This window comes from Parasteatoda tepidariorum, chromosome 5 (assembly GCF_043381705.1).
Source record: "Parasteatoda tepidariorum isolate YZ-2023 chromosome 5, CAS_Ptep_4.0, whole genome shotgun sequence".
In the NCBI taxonomy this organism is placed as follows: domain Eukaryota; kingdom Metazoa; phylum Arthropoda; class Arachnida; order Araneae; family Theridiidae; genus Parasteatoda; species Parasteatoda tepidariorum.
In genome coordinates this window covers 21037618-21063976 of record NC_092208.1, presented here as the reverse complement: position 1 = coordinate 21063976, position 26359 = coordinate 21037618, and the positions used below count along the sequence as shown (strand labels likewise).

The 26359-nt window shown below is 26.8% G+C and overlaps 1 protein-coding gene across 2 annotated transcripts in view; it reads left to right on the top strand.

Annotated features, from left to right (window-relative positions):
- Positions 1–871: 871 nt before the first annotated feature.
- The window catches only part of LOC107436611 (neurotrimin), a 221559-nt gene continuing 196071 nt past the window's right edge, over positions 872–26359 (top strand). The window contains exon 1 of one of the 2 annotated variants that reach the window (XM_021148982.3): positions 872–1412. In XM_021148982.3, coding sequence (XP_021004641.2) covers positions 1304–1412 — 109 coding nt within the window. In that variant the 5' untranslated portion in view covers positions 872–1303. The remainder of the gene's footprint in view (positions 1413–26359) is intronic. The other variant, XM_021148983.3, reaches the window with a different exon arrangement.

The window sequence follows — 26359 nt, the reverse complement described above, 5'->3', positions numbered from 1 at the left end:
TAATTCATATGCGTTATTCCATTGCATGACTGATGTTTTAAACTTAATTTAAAAGCAGGAAACGTTAGCAATAATAAAGAGTAAGAACTAGAAGGAAAAATATCTTAGTTTTCATTCTTTTTTTAAAGTTTATTCTTTTTTTTTTTCCTTTACTTTCTTGCGAATCATGTTCCGTTTTTTTTTATTTCTTTCATATTTTTTTTAAATATTTTTCTAAAGTTTTTTTTTTCTATTTTAACTTTGTTAATTTAAAGTTTATGTTCAAAATTAGTTCACAATTTATTTAGTATAATTAATTACAACTCAATTAGTACACAATTTACTTCGTGATAGTTCGTAAGAACAAAAAATATCGTAATACTCGTTAGGCGCGTTCGGAATTTATCCGTAAATCACTATTTAATATACGTCAACACAACGTAATTTTTTAATGTATGTAATTTAAAAAAAATATGTATATAAGTTTTGAAATGAACATTTTACATGAAAGGAAATGACCATCATAAAATGTTTAACTCCAGGAAATACCTTTATAAAATTGGAACATTCATTCATTCATCTTATTTTACACACCCTTTCCATAAAGAATATTACGAACAAGAAAATCTTTCGACTATCGAAAATATCACGCAGGTATTTCGTTAAAAAAATTAAATTGCGAAAGGGTAGATAAGGTAAAAAAAAAAGGAAACTAATTCACGAAATAATAATCTGACAGGCGTGGCGGGTTACGAATATTCACTGAAAAGACGAATCTCCGCACGCCAACTGCAGCCGAACAAAAAAACGAACGTCTTTTCGCCGCGGCCAAAAAAAAGTAAAAATAATAACTGTAGAAAACTGCACTCGCTGTCAAAAACCGCGCCCCACTGTCAAGAGACTGTCACGTGACCCAAATAGTACGTGTGGTGCCTGAGTGTGTGAGTGTATGAGTGAGAGAGAGTGAAGAGAAAAACCACGTTTACTCATCACAACATCATCTTCTTCATCTAAAGCACGACCGAAAACTTTCACTAAATCGTTTCGTATTTGTGGTCGGTGATATGCGATGTACTACTAATGCAGAAAAAAAATATACTCCCAAGAGCAATTATTCTAAAACCGCATTGATTAACTTAAGTTGATTGGGTGTGTTTTTTCACCAAGTTTAATTATTTAGAATTACTCAGCACTACAATAAAACTAATGCAGATGTTACTATTAAAGTGTACCAATAATTATCATTTACCCACGTGAGTTCTGCGAGGATATATTTGCACTTTATCTTGAGCAGTTGTCATTATCATATCTACTTAATGGAATAATGGAGATATTGCCGGATTATCCAAGACATAATTTTCGTTGGTGTAAAAAGAACATTATCGTCTATAAAACGACAATATGCTTCTGTCTTCTGCTGTCATATATTTCAGGTACGTTACAAATTTAATATTAATGTAATATGTTACAAATATAAATGGAGGAGTTTTAATCGATAAAAACGATACAAAAATTTTCTGCATAGGTTGTAAATATTATTTAATGCTTAAAAGTAGGAAATAGTTAACCACATGAATATGTTTAGTGTTTAAACGTTTGGAAAATAAGAAGTAAAACATACAAAAAATAAATAAATTTTTTCAATTTTAAAATAGCACTTCAGTTGACTGGAAATTATTATTTAAGATAGTTACATATGTATTTCATTTTTTAAATACATATACCTGTTTTTGTATTTTAAAAAGAAATGTAAAATAAAATATCGAGAAAGCATAATGCTTCTGAAAAAAAAAAGAATTTCATATCATATTCTAAGAAAATACGAGTACAATAATTTTTTATGGAAGAAAACAGTTGAAATGGAAAATATTTATTTAATAACACAAAGAAAATATTTTTAATCATGTGTAAACAAACTTGTTTGTAAGAAAAAAAAAATCACCTACTTTCTTTTTTAAAACGAAAGACATTTATTACATAATTTAATTTTTTAACTATTATTAAGATTTTAACACTTGTTTGTATGCATAAAAAATATATAATTTTTAAAAATATGTATGTGATTATTTAAAGCTAGTTAGAGTAAAAGCAATAATTTTTGCCTTTAGTTATAGTCATTTCTTTTGTAAATTGTGATGCAGAATGTCTTATACATATTTTAATTTACAATAAAAAAAACACTTTAAAATTAAAATGTATCTCTTAAATGTCTTGTAAATAATTTATAAAGCATTTTGATACTAACGCAGAAAAAATGCCATCTTTCTTAAAACGAAACATTTGCAAAATAGAAAAAATAAATAATAGTGTATATTTTTTTCATCATATTCCCAACAAATAAAAAAGAGAAAAATTATTTTTTTATTTTTGCGTCAGAAGCATTGATTATTTACAATGCAGAAGTTATTAAATGGCTTTGAATTTTTTGTTGTTAAATTATTTATAAGATCTGTCATAGGTTTAAGCCACTTTAAATTAACTTTTATTAAGTGTTACGTATTTAATATAAAAAAAAATTTCAATAATCGTGTATTTTTTTTATTTTCTTATTAAAACAATACCATTTATTCTTTGTTTCAAATTTCTAAGTTATATTACAAAATTTTATTCATATGTTAATTTTAGCAAACAAATTAAATATTTAAGTTTTGTTTTTCTTAAATTTCGCATATGATTACTTTAACAATGTGATGTACCTCAAAATTTATTTTAGAAAACTTAACTGAATAAGTTATTTTTATAACAAATGATTCATTTTAATGTATTGTTCTTCTCTGAGCATATGAATTTAAATGATATTGTAAATATCATTGAAACTGTTATTTGCACAAATTAAACTCTTTATGAAAAGAAACTCGCAATAAAACATAAATTCATTGCAACTAATTAATTTGTGAGTATTTGTCAAGAGCAAATTTATTTATGTTAAAAATGCTTGGTATACATTTGTTTTACTGGTGTATTTATGTTTTATCTTTCAATAATTATTATCCCCAATCCCTAAAAATCATATTTAAATTTAAGGCAGTATCATATTTTCATTTCGTATATATACTATAAATTAGACAAAAGCAACTGAGATATAATTTACAAAACTTAATACATTAACGTTAAAGAGATGGAAAAAAAACTGTTTAAAAATAAAAATTACACTTGTAATGACATTAGGCTTTGTTTTAAAACTAATTAAAAATGCTACTTTTATCTATTAAACATTCAATAAAATTCAAAGAAGTAAAAATAGTGCATACTTCTGAAATATTTTTAACTGATATAAAATTAACACCAAGGACAGGCAAGAAATTCCAAATGCAAAATAACTAACAGGAATTACTAAAATGCGAGTGCTTTTAAAGTATGTTTATAAGCAAATGTAATTAGGTTTCATATTCTTGTATTTTTATTCTTAAGTTTTATTCTTCAAGTTTGTCTTAATTTGTTTTTCACATTGTTTCAAAACCTAAATTCAAATTAAACTCCAAATAAAGTTATTATCGCTAATTTACATTAAGTACTATCTATGCATTTTTGTTTTTTAGGTTTTAACAATCTGACTCAAGCATCAAGGAAATTAAACTAAGAGTAAAGATGCACTGTATATTTGAATTCAGAAACAATAACACGTTTTTTTAAAAATATTATTAGCAAAATTTTATTCAGTACTATGCATTTTTGTAGTATTAGGAAGGGAGTTATTAGGAAGGGAGTTTTGTAGTATAAGGAAGGTTCAAAATATAGTAAGAAAAATTTATAAAAATACAATGTTATTTCAGGGTAATTATAAAAAAAAAGTTTCAACATTCTTAGGTAAAGATATATTTTGCTGATTATTGTTATATTATTAGGGATTAAAGATTTTAAAAACTATATTTTAAAATAGATTTTTTTCGAGTGTAAGAAGTTTTGTTTTAATGGTGTCAAAATATTGTTCGAGTTTAAATCAATCTTTTATGTCAACATATTACTTTTATATAAACATATTAATTTATAAAATTTTTAGAATATTTAGATTATATCTTCGCAATCATTCGTTTATTTCCAACTTTTCTTGTTATACTAATCGGTGAAATAAGGTATAAAAACTTAAAAACGCACAACTTAAGATATTTGCCTCGATTATTTATTTCTCAGTAGTAAATTAAGTTTTAGACGCATCATAAATCAATTGTCATTATAAAAAAACTAGTTATTTTTTTCTGAAAAATAATTTTAGGGAAACGATATCTAATAATTTATTTCCAAAATAAAAATCCTGATTAAAAATCTAATTATTTTTATATAACCTTTATTTTTTGACATTAATGTAAATAGTTCCAATAATAATAAATATTAAATAGTAGTTTATACTAATATCAAATTATCCTCGTGGTAGTGCATTTCCTGTTCTACGTGGTAATAGTTCCCTGCTTCTCCTGATCAAAATAATATTTCATATCATTTGTGAGTTATGAAAGTTTTATCTCTGTGATGCAACTATACTTTATTCTCCATTATTGAAAGAATATCTAGATTATTTTTAAAGGAAAATAACAATGTTAAAAACATAATATTAAAATATTTTTAATGTTTACTTCATATCAATGATAATTCATTAGTGAAGAATTTAAGTAAAATAATTTTCGAATGCGTACTTATCAATAAAATTTCAAACTGTTTTGAAATTAGTGATAATTTTTTCAAAAATCAAGACGGGGGGGGTATCAAAGTTAACTTTGTTATTGAGAGAAGGAAAAAATTATAGAATTTGAAATTGTGTGGTCATGGTTTAACGCAAATTGCTGGAAATTTGTCCTGAGATTTTTTGGTCAGTCGTCTCTTTCATGAATAGCATCAACCATTTACGTTAACGCCCCTGCACTGTATATTATATATACACTAAAATAGGTATTCAAATTTCACGAAACTTTTACGAAACAATTTCTTGGTACATGTTTCTGAGGGGAGATTCTGTAAAAATGATGAAATTACAATCACCTCTTTTTTAAGGAAATGAATTTCGTAATTTTAAGAGATATTTCATGATTTTATTTCATTCTTAAAACAATACCATTTGGCTGTTTAACAGAAGGCATTGTTGATGACTCTTCTATGGGCGACACGACGTAAGCGGATCAACGTCATCCCAACAATAAAATAAAGACAAATAGAATAGAAAAATAAATTGCACCCATGCCTAAAGCGGGATTCAAACCCAGGATCTGCCTGGTTCTTGCCCACTATACAGACATGTCGTCCATTTAGTTCCGATCGTCTGGTCTTCATTCTAGTTTCGTCATTCTAATTAACAATCTCACACAATGCATTGTGAGCCATTTTCGTCATGCATTTGAGAATTCTTGTTTCGTCACAAAACACGAGATTTTGTGATGAGATTAATTGCGAGATTAATACGAGATTTATGACGAGATTAAAATATTTATAGAGGGAAAGAAATGCAGAAAATTATCGAGAATAATTCTCATAAATATCCACATGGACAAAACAGTAAAAGAAAATACAATATTAAGCAAGGAGGAATTTTTAAAGAAACTTATTTAAAAAATCACTTCCAGTAATTGAATTTTATTAAAAATTTGAAGCAAATCTGAAGTAATAGTTATAGAGATAAATATAGCTCTTAGTATTTCTTTCACGTATCTTAATGAATGGGCTAAGCTTAATTTTTAATAAAAGGGAACATGACTTGGATTAAAAAGAGTATGCTAACTATATAAATTCTTATTTCTATAATACAATTCAACAACATTTAAGTATTGACAGATGTAATTGCTTTTTATTCACCTTTTGCTTATTTTCATCATATTTTGTATTTTGCGATGTGAAATAAATTTTTTAAAACGATGTAAAAATTATATATCCCACATTTCAAATTTTTTTCGACCTTTATTAAATAAAATAAGAAAAACAATAAATATTATCTAAAAGTTATTTTTTGCTTCTTTGAATAAACGAATTTTATAATTTGACCAAACATTTTTCAATTCGCTCAAAAAGTACTCGAGAAAAAGTACTCGCAAAAAGTAAAATTAACATTATAATGTCCGGACTCTGGACTGCTCTTCGGAATAAGCCAGTGTTTCCCAAAATTTGGTACACGTACCCCCAGGGGTACGGGAACAGTTTAGCGGGGGTACGCGTTCTTATGTCAAATATCTTGCAACAAACGAAAATTTCAAAAATTTTATTTAAAAACAAACTTAGTCATGAAAATTTACGATTACGTATTTTTCTATTAGCTATTTTTTGCAGAGTTAACAGCTAATAATTAGTGGTGCCAACAGTCAGTTGCGATTTTTAGCTTTTGTGCAATTTTTTTATCGTAAAATGTACATTCATTTCTTTATTAGTGGTACACAGAGTTACGAAACGTTTAGAAAATGTACACAAAAGTCATAAGTATGGGAAAGACTGGATTAAACTATTGGGAATGTAGTTCACATATTGCGGCTACTTCCTATATTTCTTGGGTCAGAAACCCAAATCCTTCGAAGAAAGGTATATTTCTTCAGAGAAAGTGCTTTTTTGTGTCTGAATCTAAAATTTTAAAATATCTATTTAGCATATTTGAGATCAACCCTTCAAACTATTAAGATTGAGTCCTCGAATGTGAAAAGTTAGATAAAAAGTTATTAAATGGCCATTTAATTCATTTATTTGTTCATTTATATACATTCGCAACTTTCAAATGTTTGGGGTTATTAAGCAATATAAATTTTGGCGTAGACACGTAGGTAGACAGCTGACATAGACTCGTGTAATATTAAGAAAAATATCAGGAAATCACTCTATACCCGAGAAGGACTGTTGGGTTTTGTAGCTCCAAATTTTAAATGAAATCCTAGTTTAAAAAACAAAAAAAAGGTTTTCGAACGAATTTAGCTTCTCAAAGATACCGCAAAACATTCTCTGAACGGCACCGAGCCAAGTTTCTTCGAAATCACGCGATAGTATCCTTTCACTTTAATTACATATCCAGTAGCATGTTTGCCCGGTTTCATACAGAATGCTGATGTTGGTGCCATTGTCACAAAGGATTTTATAAATAACCGCCCCATACTGCTCAATCAACTGAATGCAATTTTCTTGTAATATTCATTATGTATAACACCTGTAAAAACTCGAATTTGTGAATAGGCAAAGCAGTTTATATATATATATATATATATATCCAGGGGTCTGTTTAGAAGAAATTTGGGTCCGTTAACGAACCTTTCACAAAATATCTTTTCATAAAAACGGACACTTCACAAATTTTTTTATCTTCATTGTTGTTTTGTTAATCGAATAAACAATTGGAAGGGGGGGGGGAGAACAGATGTAAACGAACTAAATTTTGTCTTCAGCAGACGCTTCTTCCTTTATTCTTCCGAAATGAATATTCTGCGTTCAGCTGTATAGGCTAAATTTGTATGTTGCATCGCTAATTTAGTACCTGCAATTGCTGCTTATTTTTTAAAATTTAATTTTTTTTAATAATAATTTTACCGTGTTGAGCATAATATTATATCTATTTACAATTTAAAAACTCCTTGACAAAGATTTTTTACAATAACGGACCCTATTTTCTCAAATTCACAAAAGTTGACCCTGGTTGAAAGAATGTGACTTAACATTTATTTTATATTCATAAATTACGAGTAATTTTTTCAGAATTTTACAAAAACGGACCTTTCACAAAATGTCTGGACAGATACCTGATATATATATATATATATGTACCGCTGTACTGTTTGTCATGGGAGTTAAATGGTTATTAAATGGTTAAATAGACTGTTATTTAACTATTTTTCTGATGCAATTTCTAACAGTGCATCTGCCTATATGATAGTATTTTATAACTTTTTATTTTTCCAAATTCTAATGTGTTTCATTGCAGAAACTTTGAAAATAGAGCTTAACTGTTTTTTTCACCTAGAGCCACTAGAACCGAAGGCTCACTCCTGGTTTACTAAATACACTAGAAATATTTCATATAGTTAAATAAACTAATGAAACTAATATAAAAATGATTCTACCATATATTAAATTTATTTGATTACTAGATGCTTTTTGTTCATTTTACTCAATCCTGCATGAAAAATAATGCAGTCAAACCCCGCTATAGTGAACATGGTTTATAGTGTACTCCCGGATATAGTGAACGAAATATTCGCTCCCTTGCCTTACTATACACAGATAATGTTAATTTTTGTGGGTATAGTGAACCAAAAGAGGAGAGGGAATTGGATATAATGAACGTTTTTCTCCATTTTTTGGTAATTTTGAAGTTTCTATGTAAAATACATATACGGATTTTTGAAACCGATTATTGAGTAGAATGTAGCCATAAGAACTTTTTCTTGTTTACTTCTTCTATCTCAGTTTCCTACCCCTAAATAAAGGCAATTCCTAAATTTTTTGCACGTAAGACGAAGAGTAATAAAAAATAAAAGTTAATATATTTTTTGTTACTACATATTGTTTTTTAATCATTTTTGTATTTCTTTCCATTGGCCATTTATTTAAATTATGTGTAACAAAACGGCGCAGTTTAGAAAAAAATTAGTTAAAACTGTTTGCAGTATGGATATAGTGAACTCCCGGTTATAGTGAACCAAAATTTCGGTCCCTTAAAGGTTCACTATATAAAGGTTTGACTGTATTATCTTAAATAATTTTTTTTATTTAAATGAGATTAAATTTCAAAGCGAAAATTGTCTATGATGTTAAGATGAAAGTTTTGTAGTTAACCCTTTTTTCATTCGAGTAGGCAAATAAAAACAGGATAATTGTATCTTGATGTATATGATTTCTGCTTTGTGGTGTAACGGTTAGACTTTTCATCTTCTACCAGAGAGTTCCTCAGTTCAGTTCGAATTTTATTTCTGAATTAATTTTGTGACGTGGTGGCTCAGGAAATAGAGCGCTTACCGGATTCAAAACCTAGTGATGGCTGGTAGAAACGAATTCCGCTTCCGGTTCACCATAGTGCTGACGTAAGATATCCTCAGTGATGACCGGATCAAGGTTTAGAATCCCCTTGACATCAGGCTAACCGTGGAAGGATTTCATGCCTTTCCTCTCTATGTAACAGAAATGCGAGTTTCTTTCACCAAAAATTCCTTAACAAAGGCTAGTTTTATCTCAATCCTCGAGCCAGGAGTTCCTTTATCTTTTGGATTGCATTCAAAATTACAAGGCTACAGAGTAGGCTGTTAAATACCGGTTATAAAATAAAATTATAAAAAAAAAAATGAATCAATCTCATAACAATAAAGAAGAGTTGAATTTTCTATTCCAGCACATTGTAACATTTTTTGACTGAAATCCTACATGATTGAAATTTACATATGGAAATTAGTTTAATTTAATTTAATGTTGGTATGGTAAGAAAAGGCGAATGGAACTCCATTTAAAGAATGAAATCTAATCCCTAGGATTAATACGTCCATTAGTAACGGTTTAAATAGTCAACTTTGGTTCATTTTTTCTTAAAGAATAATAATGTTAATAACCATTTTTTTTTTTGCTTAAGAGCGCATTTAAAATGAAGTATATTTGAAATTCTCTGTTATTGATACTTTATTTGCTTCCATAGTCATATATTGATAAAATAATAGCTTTAAATTTCTTTATCTAAAAATCTTTATTTTTAAAATTGGTATTGTCTAAATTTAAAAAAAGAATCTAAAATTGCACAATAGCATGTGGAACGAAGGAAACGCTTTTGAAAAATCACACATTATTTTTGATAAAAAGTCCATAAAAATAACCATTATAACATTTTATGTAATATCATCAGATGAATATCCTTTAAGAAGCTTTAAGAATAATACTTCCAGCTATTAAATAAATATATTAAGGAGCTTAACTTCTTTTCAAAAATTTTAAGGATTAAATGTTATATTTTATCGACATGCACAAGAATATGTGTATATATATATATATATATGTATGTATCTTTTTTTAATTATAACATTTAAGTTTATGAATTAAATTTCATTTTACAATTATATACTTTATTAACTACACTAGAATTATTAACGCCTTACAAATTAAGCAAACATGACAACTATAATATTTGTTTTATAATCTAATTTAATTGCTTGATCATGTGATGTTATTTTGATCTGTTAAGCTGTTTCATTTTATTAATGAAATTAACTTAATTACTTAATTTAAAAAAAAAAAAACTAGAGTAAAATTCAAAACACTTTTTGTCTATATAAATGAAATATTAAGCACTTAAGCAATTTCTTTTAAATATGTTTGATTTGTATGTTTGATTATACATTTTAGTTCGAGTGTATTTAATAAATTATCTGATTGAACAAATAAAATTTCTTTGAGAAACGTTTATACTACTGAACTTTCACGGTAGTAATTTAAAAAAGATCAAATTTGAAAAAAAATCGTAAATTAAAATGTTAAAAACAAATATTTTTTTAAAGATTTCATTATTTGAAATGGAGAAGAGATTGAGAGTTTCATGAATGACCACGATATATAATGAAAATAAAATTTTGGAGAAAATAAAAAAAGACGAAATATATCTTTTTTACAAATATTTATAAATTGAAGTAAGTTTTCAATTGTAAAAAAAAGAATTATATAATTTAATAAACTTGAAAAAAAAAACTTACTAATTTGGCATTTTACAATTTTTTACTTTTTATTTAATGAAAGTTAAATATTTCATATGACAACTACAGTATTTGTGATAAAATTTAGTAAATGCAGCAAGTAACGATCTTCAAAAATTTCTTTTTTCTGTTTCTGAGTAACGGCTTACTCTTGAAAAAATTGGATTGAACTATCATTATTTATTAAATAATTAATTTTTATTCCCAGTAATAGACAGTGAATGTTTGATTTAAGATTTCGTTTTTATTATTTGGCCTGCAGACAGAAATTTCTCTTCTAATTAGAAATCAATTTACTTACCCAAACAAAGTTCTTATTTTTCTTTTTGAATTATATCAAAATGATAAAAAAAAAATTGAAGTAACTCTTATAATTGGTTACTCTTACTTGAATTTATTTTTAATTAAAAGTTCAATTGTTTTATTATTATATTTATGTGCTTGGAAATTATGACGTTTTATTTTAAAATTTGTTTCATATGTCTTTGTTTAAAAAAAACCCGAAGGTCATAATACGATTTTCGCTGTGTAGAAATATTAAAAGGTTTAACTATCAAAAGATTTAATTAAAAAAAATATTATTTGTTCAAAATTAACTGGCTAATTCAGACTTATTTTAAACTAACTGAATTATTTTGAAAAGACTTATTATTGCGTACCAACTAAACTTCAGAATATCTTAGGCTTCAAATTTCTTGAAACATCTTTGTGTAGCAGAATACCTTATTTTACGTTAAAATAGAATGTGTAGTGTATAGACTTACTTAGCAAAAACTTTGATTTTATAGGAAATAATCTAGGTACAATAACAAAATTCATCACGAGAAATATTCAAGTATTTATTAAATACAAAGTAAATTTTATCAAATAAATTTTATCTAGACTATTACATTTTTGCCTAGTACATATTTTAAAAATTAAACTATGAGAATTACGCCACAGCTACAATTTCATCTATAAATTCAACTTTTCTTTTTAAAGAATAATCTGTAAACAAAATTCACATACTATCTAAAATTTTATAAATGATGAGAAAATATAACTAAATATAACTGATAAGAAAATACATATTTTTATGTATTTTGAGTTAATAAAGAAACTACATAATAAATGTTGAGCTAACGAATTCAATTTTTCAATTTATTAATCCTTTATTTTTTTTCAAAGCAATTTGAGATATTTATTTTAATATTTTACGAACTGCACTTTAATTGCTGATACAAATTGCTTCTGATTTAAGGATGTAAAATAAAATATTGCTTTCTAGATTTTCTTCAACATATTTCAATGTAATATAAAAATATTTACTTTCTTTAATACTATCTTAAACATATTAGTTTTCCTTAACGTTTTTATTTAGTTAACATAAGAATAAAACCGTTTCGTAAAGAAAAAGTCTTATCAACTCTTCTTCCATTCTTTAATATAATATGAAATAAAATATTTGTCCAATGTATTTCAATATATTTCTAAAGTAAAATTATATCAAAGGTTTTATGTTTCTTGTAAATAACGAAATATTATGTTGATCAAGAGTATAATTTAGATAAATAAGCATTAACTTTTAAAAGCTGTATATTTAAAATGTTACAAATAAAAATGCTATTTGCTGCATTAAATAAATTTAAGTACGAAAATTATATTAATGCGATCAAATCATATGCTGAATTGGTGTGTTTCCTATTTTTTTCTGTGCTATGTTTCATCTAAACCTTTCAAAAACTCATATGTCACGTTAACAAATACATAATTTTGTAACTTTTGAAGGCACTTTACAATGGTGAGCACTATATATATCTATTCCCATTGTGAGGGATTCAGATCCACTGGGTTAGTGGATAATTTGATAGTTAATGGGGGATAGTTAATAAAAAGTAAGGAAAAGAATTCTGGTATATCTCCGTATTTATATGTCATTTCTAATCCGTAATCCCCTTTCGAGTGCAAAAAACCGCAATTCTGTTACAAAAGTAATGCGCGGTATTAAAAACCTGCAGTTGGCAATTCTTTCACTGCAATTGTAAAGATTTACCTGGAATTTTAGTTTTCAAAATTCTAGTTCTTATTACCAGACTTTCAGTAAAAAAACCAAATCAGAAAAGCAAATATTACCGAATGAAAAATTTGTATGCCCAATTTAATGTATCGTGATAAAGGTTAAATTTTACCGCATTTGTTACCAAGGAGCTTAGTTATAAAACCATATTTCCATGATAATTATACCAACGGTTATTTAAAAAGCGGTTCGATAGAAATCATATTTTTAAGTTATGTTTGCTTCAGAAAATACCATAATATTTTAAGCGAGAGGTTATCAAATTTCTATTATTAAATTTAAATATTAAGAACATTAGTTCTGTTTTAAAAGTAACTTAATCTTCCTTAATAAACTAGTTTGACATTTTAATTGCATTTTTTACTGATAAAGAACCAGATAAATCCTAAAATAGCTTTGCAATTACAGTTTCTCGAAAAAGAGTTTTATGTAAAGGAATGCAATTACATTGAACATTAAATATCATTTTCTCTAAGATTACCTTGAACTTAAAGCAAGTTTAATTTGAAACCGAAAATAATGTCCATTAGTTAATTTGTCTAACATTCTTGTTTTACTTAATTTCAATAACACCCTATTCTAAGTTTCAAATATTTATATTCTTCATTCGATTCATTTACATATTCTCATCATTAAATGCGATTTAGAGAATATCCCTTGAGGTTCCTTTTAACATATTATTGTTTAAGTAATGAAATTCTGTACTTTCACCGCCTTCACCAAGTTTAATTCTATTATACGCTCGATTCTTTTTAATTATATGGTAAGGAGAAAGTGAAATTAGAAGACTGTGAAGAGATCTTTACTTGTATGGAAGAAATTTAATGCGGATTAAATTTGTATTGAGTATGTTTTTTTTTCGAGTTAAAGACATGAAGCTTTGATTAACATTGAATTATATGATTCAAATCGAATTTAAAGTACAATTTTTTTTTAAAATTTTTTTAATTCAAAACGTTTATTTGCAGATTTTCTGCATATACTCCAAATTTTAAAGCAAATTAACTTATTTAAAATATTTAAAGTGCTTTTTAGAACAGAAAAAAATTGCAAATAAAAAATTCAGAATTTTCTTTTTTACACAAACTCAATTAATTTATTAATACTGAATGCTGGCTTAAAATAGTGCAATTCCCGGCTTGGCTAGTATTGTTACTTGCTAGTAATAGTATTGGCTAGTATTTTGATAAATTAATATATAATATTAAAATAAAAATTTTGAGTGTGTCTGTGTCTGTCTTACAATTCTAGACCCATTTCACTATCGTCTTGACATTTGGGCTGTGGGTGAAAGGGAAAAAAAGCTAATCCTCGGTCGCAAAACTCATTAAAAAATTTCGATTAAATTATTCGGGAAGCGATTTTTCAATCCAAGGGCCTTTAATTACCCGCTCTCCTGCTTATCATTGATTATAATAAGCAAAATACATTTGTTAGCTTATAGCTCTCTTTTTTTTAAAAGAAAAAAGGGAGTTCATTTACTAACTAAATGATCCATGTGAACGTGACAGCATTTGAGGACCACGTCAACAAATAGGTTTTCCTAAATTTATCTGTACCTTTTTATGCCACCTGTTTATTTCGTTCGTAGTTTTGCTTTTAAATGTAAATGCATTTCCTAATGAACTAAATAATTAAAACTATACAGCATTTGAAAAAAAATTATACGCTGAAAGAAAAGAAAAATTAATGACGAAATGGTGCTAATTCGTTTAGCAGAGACTAAAAAATCGCTACTCTACAATAAGGACAGTGATACTTTATTAATTCTAGTTACAGGTACCAAACGACTTAGAAAAATTAGCTACGTACTAGGAAGTAAAATTAATGGAAAAATGGAAGTAGTTCGTTTAAGGAAGACGTAGGAAATCGTCATACTATTATTGAGGTCAATGATGCTTTAATAGTTTTGGTAATTGGCACTACTAATATAATGGTAATTTATGTAGTTTTAATACACAGTATTTACACTAATATAGGTTATTTCCATGCAAGTATGTAAAAACTACATCAATACTACATAGTTTTAGAATAGATACTTGTGTAAGAGAGTGATAGTACTGGAGAAAATAGCTTGATTGAGTTAAGTAAGTTTGCCTCGAGCAAAAGCATCATGCCCAATGATACTGAATACAGTTAATCTTTATTTTTAGGAGATTAACTACTAGAAACTTGTTTTCTTTAATCTAATTGTGTAAAGTCACAGAAAAGCCAAATCGTAATAAATAAAAAAATGGAATTTGATTTTTTTTTTAATTGTGCTGGTATATGACCAGTTATGTGTATGGTATAAGTGCATTTTTTTACTGATTTATTGATTATTAACATTTTATGTACCGCCTTCAAAAAACGAGATTTTACATAGTTATTCGATACAATCAAGTCGAGATTCTGGTAGTAATCATGTGATAGATCAATTAATGATCATGTGATAGAGGTGATGACGTGAATGTCCATCTTGTTCTATTTTTATTTTTCATTTTATGCATTACATACTCTTTCCATTAAAGGAAAATTAAAGAATATTCTTCAACGTTTATTTTAACTTTTATTCTCAAAATAATAAAAAAGTTCAAAATGTAAAAATCTATATAATACTGATTTTTTTTTTTTTTTTTTTTTTTTTTTTTTTTTTTTTTNTGTTTTTTTTTTTTTTTTTTGCTAAATGGTAATGGTAGACAGAGATAAAATTTAGCGAAAATAAAATTTTCATGTTTTTTTCCCCTTTACTGCGCAATGTAAAGGCACAGGGAGGAAAAATATGAGGCATTGTGTCAAAAATATGAAGCTTTATGTGTCAAAAATAAAAATTAAAAATTTTAAATAAAAATTAATTCAAATTCATTTAAAAATATGCATTAGTTTGCGTGCCTATTTCGGAAGAGGATTTTTTTATTAAATAATTATCATAGGATTTCATTAATAAATTTTCAATTTAAATTGTTAGGGTAAACAAACTCTTTATAATGGTTGATGATTGTTTATAATTGTCTTTATAAACATTGCATTCAAATGAAAACTAATATTTTGAGTTTTAAATTTTTCATTACATATTTTGTCGACAGCAATTTTCTTCATCTCTTTTAAAGGTCACAATTTTTTATTAATACAAAATTACAGCGTATTTTTAATGATAGTTATCTAGTAAACATTTTTCGAAAAAGAGGAGCTTATAATTTTCCGTAGGTTTCAGATATTGAATGTCTTTTACTTTTATACTTTGTTAAATTTCATTCAATACATATAAATTTAAAAATCTTATTTTTAGTAAAAGAAATTTTCATTTATGAGTTAAATTTATTTATATTTTCAGATAAATACATTCTTTTATTCAAAAAATTTTAGATAATTTTTTTACCTTTATTATCATTAAATCTTCTATTGTCTGAAATCAAACAATATAATAAAAATTATAATAACACTTCACGTTTTCGATCGCTTGAAATATGTTGACTGTTATTTCCTTTCTGTATATTTTTAAAAGGAATGTAGTTTTTAATCAAGTAATAATAAATACTATTTTACAGGGACCATGGAGCTGGGGAAAGTGCGGAATCTTCCCCCCTCAAATTTTATAAATGCAGAAACACAGTCATTTCTAAGATTTCATTCTTGCACTCAATTTTTGAGTAATTAAATTTACATTTAAAAAAAAAGATTTTTTTTTTTTCTGTGTCCGATTTCTAAAGAAATGTCCCTATTTCTAGCGAGCTTCATCATTTCCTTAGTGAAAACTGCTACCTAACCATCCCTTACTTACAGAAAAAATATGCAAACCTATTGCTGATCAATGGGGAAAATTCTTGGTTTCAAATGTCACAGTTTATTTTATTAATTTATTTTAATTTTAAAACGATTCGTAACCTGAAGTTAAAATTGCAAGTTCGAATTCTTAATGACCCTTTTGTGAGTTAGGATCAGATAATTCAGACCCGGTAAATACTAATATATATATATATATATGAATGAAGAAAAAACAAAGGAAAACTATAGACATATGCAAAGGGGGGGGGATAATAATGAAAAAACTAACAAACAACTGATTAAAAAAAAGGAAGCAAAAAACACGAAAAAAAGGATGAAATTTTTTAAAAAAACCGGAAAAATAAACGATATAATCTTTTCATCAACCCACACGATTATATCCGCAGAAACGATTATATCTGCATCGTATGGGCTGATGAAAAGATTATATCTTTTATTTTTCCGGTTTTTTTTAAAAAATTTAACCTTTTTTTTTTATTTTTAATTCTGTTGTTCGTTATTTTTTTCATTATTATTATCCTTCCNTATGGTTGGTCGGCGTCTCACTCGTGATCCGCGTCCTGCAGTTTCCAAAGACGAACTTTGGTTGCGCATACAAGCGATATGGAATTCTCTTCCTCAAGCAGATATTCAACATCTGTTTGACTCCATGCCACGTCGTATAGCAGCACTTATTGCAGCGCGTGGTGGCTGCACCAAATACTGATTTCGGACGCTTAATTTGTTTCTTTTGTTTTGAAAATTTCATCATTTATTTGTATCAGTACAAGTCGTTTCTGCATTAAATTTCATTTGATTCTGATGATTCTTTCATGGTGTTGCATTTTCTACAAACAGCAGTTTATATTCAAAGAAAAAAATTCAGAGTTTGTAATAGAGAAATATTTATTCGTGCATGTTTGGAATCATAACTAAACTTAGGTCACCTCATTCGTTTTACGAATGTTTTTATTTATTCATCATATTAATGAGTGAAATTAAGATTTGCAATATAATACAGAAAAAAAAAAAAACTCAACTTTATATATGAATAATTTTGTGCCAAAATAAATTCCGAAAGAACAATATTTATTTCTTGTTTATTAGTTAAACAATTTAAAATAAAGAAAACATTTTTAGAATTTGCAATTTGAATACTTGCTTAAAAAATTTTCAAAAATAAATATTTTTTTCCAAAAAAAAAATGTATATATATATATATATAGATAGATAGATAGATATATTATTTATGAATAGTTTAAGTTGTGTGGTTTCCTTTTATTTGTTTTTGTTTTGCAATATCATGTATCTACGCCACTCTATAGCCACCACTATGAAGCATAGACGAAGAGGGGTAATTTTTAAAAATTGGAGATAATTTTTAAGCCGTTCTTTCACTGTTAAAATTTTCCTTCCAAAATTACGGTAATATAACTGGCAGCTGTCTGTCCATCCGATTAACCATTAGGTTTACCGAAAAGAAAAATTTTCTCCTTTATGCCTAGCATTTTTTAAAAACGTAATAATTTTTTTACTAGTCATAAAAGCTAGGCTTTTCGTAAGTTAATGGTCATTGGAGAATGCCGGACAGTGGGAATTCTTCACGTGTTGAACGGAATGGAGAAAATATTGTAGTGTCAACACTAGGACTCGAACTCCAGTTTTGATGGTCATGAGATTGACAGATGAGCCCGCTCGGCTATGATATGTACGCAGTAGCGAAGAACTAAGTAGCTTCATTGGGTGTTACTAGTTGGTGCGATAAAATTCTGATTGTGTAACCGTATTTGGTGAAAGCAGTTAATAAACAGTTTTTCTTAAACTTAGCAGTTCGATTACCATTTCATTTATGGTTATTTGACAGTGTTGATTAAATATGGTAAAATAGCCATGCTATCAATTGTTATTTAACAATTTCTTCCGAGAAATTTCTAGCAGTGTTGTATTTATAAAGAAGCCCACATATGTTTGTGAGAAAACCAATAAACTTCCCTACCGCCATGAAAGATGGATAAAAGAGACACCATTGCTTGATGTTTTAACGTTTAGAATTTTTAAAATTTAAGCCATTATTCATGCTCCTGTTTCCTTTGTTATAGCTGAAGAATATAATAAGAAAAAAAATAACTAACCATCATCTATTTTTACCAAACATTTAAATGAACCGTTTTTTATTTAAAGAAGGAAAAAAGAAGGAAAACATGTAAGTGTTAACAGGTTGTTTCCTTCCTATTTGGAAAGAGGCATATACGTAAAAAAAACACAATTACCAATTAAATAATAAAATGAACGATAGTTCTGAAGAACACTTATCTAATTCTATCATGCTGTAAGAACCGTTTATTCGTTAAATTTTCTTTTCAGTTTTGTATTTTTACTGAGTGTGTGGTATTAAGAACTATATTTTTGAAAACCGGAACTTTTGGTTAACCGTTATCATCAGGAACGAAAACAGTTTAAACATCATATAGTTTAGTTAAATTACCAGAACTATGTTTTTTACCAGGAATGTATTTAGTATTAGTATGTATGTATACTAGATTTTTTTCCCTTTTCCTTCTATAAAGATCAGTAGCAAGTTCAAGGTCCAATGATTTGTAATTACAAATCTCTTCTTCAAATCCATAAATTGTAAACAAAACATTGCTAGTTAATTAATTCGTGACTTGAAAAACAAAATCTAATTAAAGGCTCAATTGAATTTTAAAAAAATACAGGGTGGGTCCAAAGCTTTGTTCTGAAAAATAAAAAGAGGAAAAGAAAACATTAAATTGCACAATTATAAATTTAGGTGCAGATGGCCATTTTATTGAGAATCATTAGATAGCATTATTTAATTTTCACTACCTTAATTTGCTTTTTAATTTTATACATACTAAAACTGTAATAAGCAAACTGACTAAGTGAATTAACTGTTTAAATATTAAACAAACATAAGCATTTATTTTTCATTCCCTTATGTCTATTTTGAACTATTTTTCTCTCCTGTATTTAAGCTTGCATAAGCAGTACTTGCATTAAAGTTGTTATTAAAACTTCATTAAAAGGCGCTCTTAATTAAAGTTATTTATTTCCTTAGAACGCTCTCTTTATACTTGATAGAAAAAATCCTTTTATTGTTAAGTGCTTTTGTTCAAACGTTATTAAATGCAATTGTCTTTTTTTAGGTGTTTAAAATAACTTTTTATAAAGACTTGATTTATTTAATTTTTAGAACGAGACTTTAAATTGTTTTAATTACTCCGGTTTTCTCATTGTAAGTTAAAAGTGAGGATTCTAATAGCTCACCGTGAAGTTATTTTATTATTATTATTAAAGTTATTGTTAATATTGTTATTATAATTATAATTCTATTGCAATGTTACATTACTGCAGAAAGAAACGAGTTTGGGTAGTTGTTATTTAATATAAATTTCGAACGAGTTCAAGGGTGGTTGTTATTTTTTTTCTTTCTTCATTTAAATTTCATAAAGTTTTAAAAAGCCACTTTTTTAATTTTTTGTGTTTTTTCCCTTCGAAAAGCTCTATTTTTATTCTTTTGTCTTCTCAAATATTAAAAGATCAAGTACGTACATTTTACTATTTGATATTTTTCGATCCCTGCTTTCGATATTCCTATTTTAATTACAAACTTAATCCTTTTTAATACTTTTTTGAAATATTTTACAATTTTGCAAATATTTTACTTTTCAATGCTAGATTTATTTATAAATTTAATAACGGCATTCCCGAATTAGTAAACAAGTTTCTGTTACACATATTTATCATTGCAAATTGCTTTAAATGTTTTATTCTTTCGTCAAATTATATTGATAAATTGTTATTTGGTCATTCCGTCCTAAGCTGTTAAAGAGATTTTTCAATTTAATCCATGCGGAATTTATCAAAAGAAAAAAAAGTGGCAATCAATATAGTTATAAGCAGAAATGATATTTTGTAATGATTAAAATTTGTTTCGTGATAAAAAATATAGAACTGCATGTATAGTTAAAAAAGACGGTTCGAAGCTTAAAATACAAGAGCTGGCATTTGAATTAAATGACCCAGAGAAACTGAAGCAGAAAGGTATACCTCAAAATAGAAAAAACTTTATTGGTTTAAAAAATTTCATTAAATTGAAAAAAAAATGAAACGTTTGGAGTACTCAAAAACAAGGTGCCCATGCCCATTTCAAGATTCGCCAGACGTGAATGAAGAAAAAAATTAGAGTTTAATAAAAAAATTTAAATTCGTCAATGACAGAATGGAAAAAAAATTAAAAACGAAAAAAAAAAGAAATGAAAATGAGGGGAATGGTGGTGGTTGATAGCCAATAGAGGCAAACCAGGAGAGGAATTATTTTAGAGTTGCATGAACAACTAGAGCAATAGTCATGTACGGATTTGACTTAGCCATGTTTCAATAGTTAATCGACTTTCATATGAATGAAAAAAAATCCATACATCAAGTTGACCTTGTTTGCTGAGTTGAAAAGGAATCTGGAGTGTTTGTAGCTAAAGTTATGGCACGAAGTTGCTATTGCCGCACATTGTTGGAACCTTGATCCTAAATAGAACTTTGTTATAAAGTGATAAAATTTATAATACAAATTTTACATGCTTTTAGTTTTAAACATTTCAGACATAAAACTTAAGACTACATCTGTTAACTATGTTTGTTACTTATTCAAATACTTTTTATTCGTAAACAGTTTTATTTAATGAGACTTCTCATTCATTAGTGTGCTTCAAATGAAGCAAAATTTTGGAAATAAATTATGTATTTTTTACATACAGCAAAAATTATCATTGCAAATAGCAAGGGAATTATTTATGTGTATGATAAATTTTCTCTGCTTGTTTTATGTTCTAAAATATTTTAGCACTTAAAAAAACATGTGAAAATTTATGACTCAAAATTATGATTATTTTTCTGGTATATTGAATCTTGTAAGGAGTCTTAAAAAGTTGAAGTGCAAATAATGTGCTGGTATGTTTCTTTGATATAATTTCCATCTCAATAAACATATCTCTACTATTTATGGAGTATCAAACAAATATTTTGAGATATATATGTTAGAAGGACTTACGCTATATTGCACTGGAATTTATTTCAAAACTCTTTCAAGAAATTACTTATGACGGGCTAAAAATGCTGCTGTAAAAATAAAAATTTAAGTGCACCTATGGCGGATTCAAAATCAACTAACTTCAAAATATTACAGTTTACTTTAACGTTCAATAATTTATGAGAAGATCTTTGAAATGGAATTTTGTAGGAGATATTTTTGTTTACTTTGAAGAACATTTGAGGAGAATATCATATCCTGAGAATTTAAAGTCATTTGAGGTGTGAATAAAAAATAAACATCTCAGAAACACCGGTTGTTAAATTTTAAAGTGAACGTTGAGCGAAGAATAAATTCTGGAGACATTATAAAAATTTATTTGCAATGCGGAATTTAAATGAAAAAATCAATATAAATATTAACTTAAAATCGCATGCAATGAACCGTATATTTACTAAAGTCAAATAATCACAATACATATATCTTTTTTTTTAATTAAAAATATTAATTCTGTTAGATTACGCAAGCACGGTGCATATTTTAGAGAGAACAACAAAAGAGTTTTTTTTAATAAAAGCATTTAAACTTTTTTACCATCTTCTGCAATAGTATTAACACTAAAAATATTATATCGTAAATTTTAGAGTAATATTTATTTAATTAGAGTGATTTAGTGGTCTTATGGTAATCATCACTGAAAAAATTGCGGTATATCAGAATGCTGCTCTGTAATCTGGTCAGATAAAAAATAATTTGATGATAAAAATCTACGAAAACCTGAGTACCGATACTTTTTACTGTAATTAAATATATGTTTAATAATGTGTATATGTAAGAAATACTAAAATTTTATCATAATCAAATCATTGTAACAACTGGCTTATTAGTATCTTTTTTATATACGTTTATTACATTCTATTTATTCAACCAAAAAACATTTTTACTTCATTGATAAATAGTTGAACTCGATAATTATTTCTATTCATATGGTTCATCAATAGCTTTGGAAAGAATATCCAATAGCAATCTTCCTCCAATATCAGTGACTTAGGATACATGAAATATTAAAATACTCGAGTAATCAAATTGTAACAACTGTGTTTATTAGCATCTTTTCTAAATACGTTTATTACATTCTATTTATTCAACCAAAAAACACTTTTACTTCATTGATAAATAGTTGAACTCCATAATTATTTCTATCCATATAGTTCAACTATAGGTTTGGAAAGAATATCCAATAGCAATCTCCTTCCAATATCAGTGACTTAGGATACATGAAATATTAAATTACTCGAGTAATCAAATGATTGTAACAGCCGTGCGCATTAGTTTCTTTATTATATTCTTTTATTACATTCTATTCTATCAAAAACCGTTTTTAGTAGATCGATAAAAAGTTAAACTTGATCAAGATAAAATATTATTATTACTGCCCATCCTTTTTCATGTTCAGCTGGGATTATGCTTTTTCTTTTCCTTTTTTATACTATTATCCCAAGATGCCATTAGGAACAATGAAGGTAAATCATCACATTACTGTTTTTTATCCCCTTTTTCCTTTTTCTAAGCTATAAAATAGGCTTTTAAGTTTTTCTCGCTTTCGACTTAGAAATAATATGGAAAAAATTATGCTTAGACAAAAATGCGACCGATAATTTCCTTCTTCACTTCATTTTTTATAACGGCACTGTGAGGATAATAAGAAAAAAAAGCGTTTAATGATGATGATGATATACGAGTTATCTTCTTCTGTGAAGTTGAAGGGTTATAGTTTTTTTTTTTTATTCCCGACCTTAAGTACTTAAAATGCGACCTTGGCCTCATGAAGCGAAGTGAAGCGCGCTGTTGTGACGTCACGCCTAGCGTGAAAAAAACAACTTAAAGGTGTAAAAGTGCTTAATGCTTGATTGCTTTTTTTAAAAGACTGAATAATTTACAGCATTTAGATAGTAGAGCAAGCTGCAAAATCTGGCATAGTCAGGGGTGTTATTGATACAGTTATGGGAAATTGTTTATGACAGGTTTAATATATAATCTGATAATGTATCTTTTTTTTAATCTCTTATAAATTGCTTGAAAATTGTTATCTACTTAGGTTTTTCTTACAGGTTGAAAAAAATGGAGACGTTAATTAACTAGTTTTCTTATAAATAGCTCTTGATGCCATGAATTTAATTAATTATTATAGTTATTTTAAAAGGAACATTTGAAAATTGTTTAATTATATATCATTACTTGCTAACATTGTAATATAACACAATATTTATTTGGTCAGATCATACTTAAAATCGGGAAAATTATAAAGGTTTAAAATAGTGATCAATTTAAAAATAATCTTTTAAAACTTCTAATTATAAATTGTATATTAATGAAATCTATAACTTTAAAATAAGGTGTAGTACATCATGTTTTCTACAATATTGTGCAGCATTCATGAATATTAACGAGTATCTAAACATTGATTTGGCACTAATTTCTATATCACCAAAAAATGATGCTAGTCGGAAGCAAAAATTTTTTTTATGAATCGTATTTTTTAAAATGCTATATAGAGAACTACAGCTGAATTAATTGATAAGATTAAAACATAATGCCAGAATATGAAGAAAAACCAAATCACAATTAAATTTTCTAAAAATTATCATAATAACATTATTTTCATATTGTTTTTTTTAATACATCATCTTACGACGTTTTTTTTAAGCGAATATTACCAAAAATGTTTTTTATGAATTGAACAAATTAGAATTTTGCAAATTTACGCAATTTTATAATAGCTTAAGTGTAAAACGTGACTTAAAAATTAAGAATATGATTCCTTTAACTAATTAAAATCTTAACACATAATTCCAAATTCCATTTTTTCTAAATTTAATATTAAACTCCTTTCATAAAAATGTATATACCCAATTCCACCAAAAACATAACTCAATGAATATAATTTCCTATTAAGAAATATTTATTTGATGTTAATGTGTGGAAATAAATTTTATACAGCACTGTTTATGAAACTTTTTTTATTTCCGATATCATTATTCAAATAAGCATAGATATTTTTTTTATTTTAAGAAAAAAATTTTTAACATACTCTTAAAGGAAATTATGGAAGTGCGTATGTTAAAAAAGATAAAAAAATATCCTATTGCATTTGCATATTAAAAAAGTAAATACATACAAATTAAAATATGACTTAAATTTATTTTACAGTGTAGGTTGAATTTTAAAAATCGCATGAAACCCGTATTGAATTTTTATTTTTTTTATTTAATTATAAGAAAGCAAACATTGAAGAAAACAGCCTGGTACCAACTTTCTTTCCTTTTCACACATATAGTTGAATCATTGAATCCACAGTTTTGAAGATTCAATGATTTTTGAAAAATATTTAGTTTTTTATTGAATAATCTCATCAGAATTTCACGTAACTTTTGACGAAACGCGTACTATGAAATGTTGACAAAACTGTTTTTTAACACTCAGAAGTCATCTCAGTGCATTCTAGTATTTAATGCTATTTTAAGCTTATTTTGTTAACAAAACTATGAAATGTGGCATCTATAGAAATACAGGAATGTATTCCCAAAATTCATGGCAGTTTACTTTTACCCTTACAAAAATATAAGAAGTTTTGAAGGTTTCTTTGACGTTGTTTTGAAGTATTAAGTTTGGTTTCAGGTTTATTTGAATGTGAATTCTAATACAACCTTACAAAATTAGCCTCTCAATGTATATAATCAAGGTGTATGAAGTTGTTTTATTCATATTTGAGGATGATGGAAATCTTCTGTAGAGCAACTAGCTTAGGGAGTTTGTTTTTTAGGTGTACGGTATATTCAACATTTCAAACAAATAAGTATATTTGAGGTGTGAACAAAATCCCTCGATCTCACCTAAAAGCATCGCTTAGCTACATATGAGATTGATTTTATGAGGTGTAAATGAAGTTGTAATTGAGGTTTATTCATGAGGTTAATTTTGGTGAGAAAAATAAACTCATTTTCTACCTCAGGTGAGATTTTTACATCTGTCAACCTCAAAAACACATTATTTTTTGTAAGGGTACCCACAGTTTAAAACATAGTTTTATTTTATTTTATACCTATTTGCATGATAAGACGGGATAGCGCAGATGTATGTGAACTGACTTGCCAATCGAGTTTGGTAAATTGTGTCAACTCAATACTGATTATTTTCAAACTCCAGATAAATATGATAATTTACGCTTAATTCTTTCGACGAAATTAATGTCATTAAACACGTTAAAATAGCAATTTCCTCAATTTGACAAAATATTTGGTGAAAAGCATTTTCCTAAGAACGAAGAAAAAAACTATAAAATTTGAACAAAAATTTTTTGGTATCGCGTGTTTAACATATTTCACTTATGTTTAAAACATTTTAACACGAATCATTAAATGAAATACAACAGCTAGGTCGCTTCTTTTCAAAAATGCAGCGAAAACATCGTGTTAAAAATGTTTAAAGACAGCAAGCAAAAATGCATTATCTACACAACTATTCTCTGTATAGATAATACAACTATTTTGAAACCTTGTAAAAAATCTCCTTTCATATTATTAAAAAAATAAAATAAAGCGTTCATGAAACATGACGAAAGAATGTCAACGGGGATTTTTTTCATAAAAGAAATACAATAATGTTACTTTCTTAAAATAAAATAGTTTTCGGAAGAAGCCCGAAGAATTGTGATAAAAATATAAAATAAGCGCTTTTTCTCTTCAGTGAGTAGAGAAAAAGCTGGAAAACATGCTTATCTTTTGCGAAAAGAAGCTCTACTGTTGGTCTTTTAAAATAAATACTTGGCATANGGCAAATGAAAGACTTTCAAAATGTCCAAATAAAGATGGGATGTATTTTGTGTAAGGAATGAATAAAGCGCAACAACCT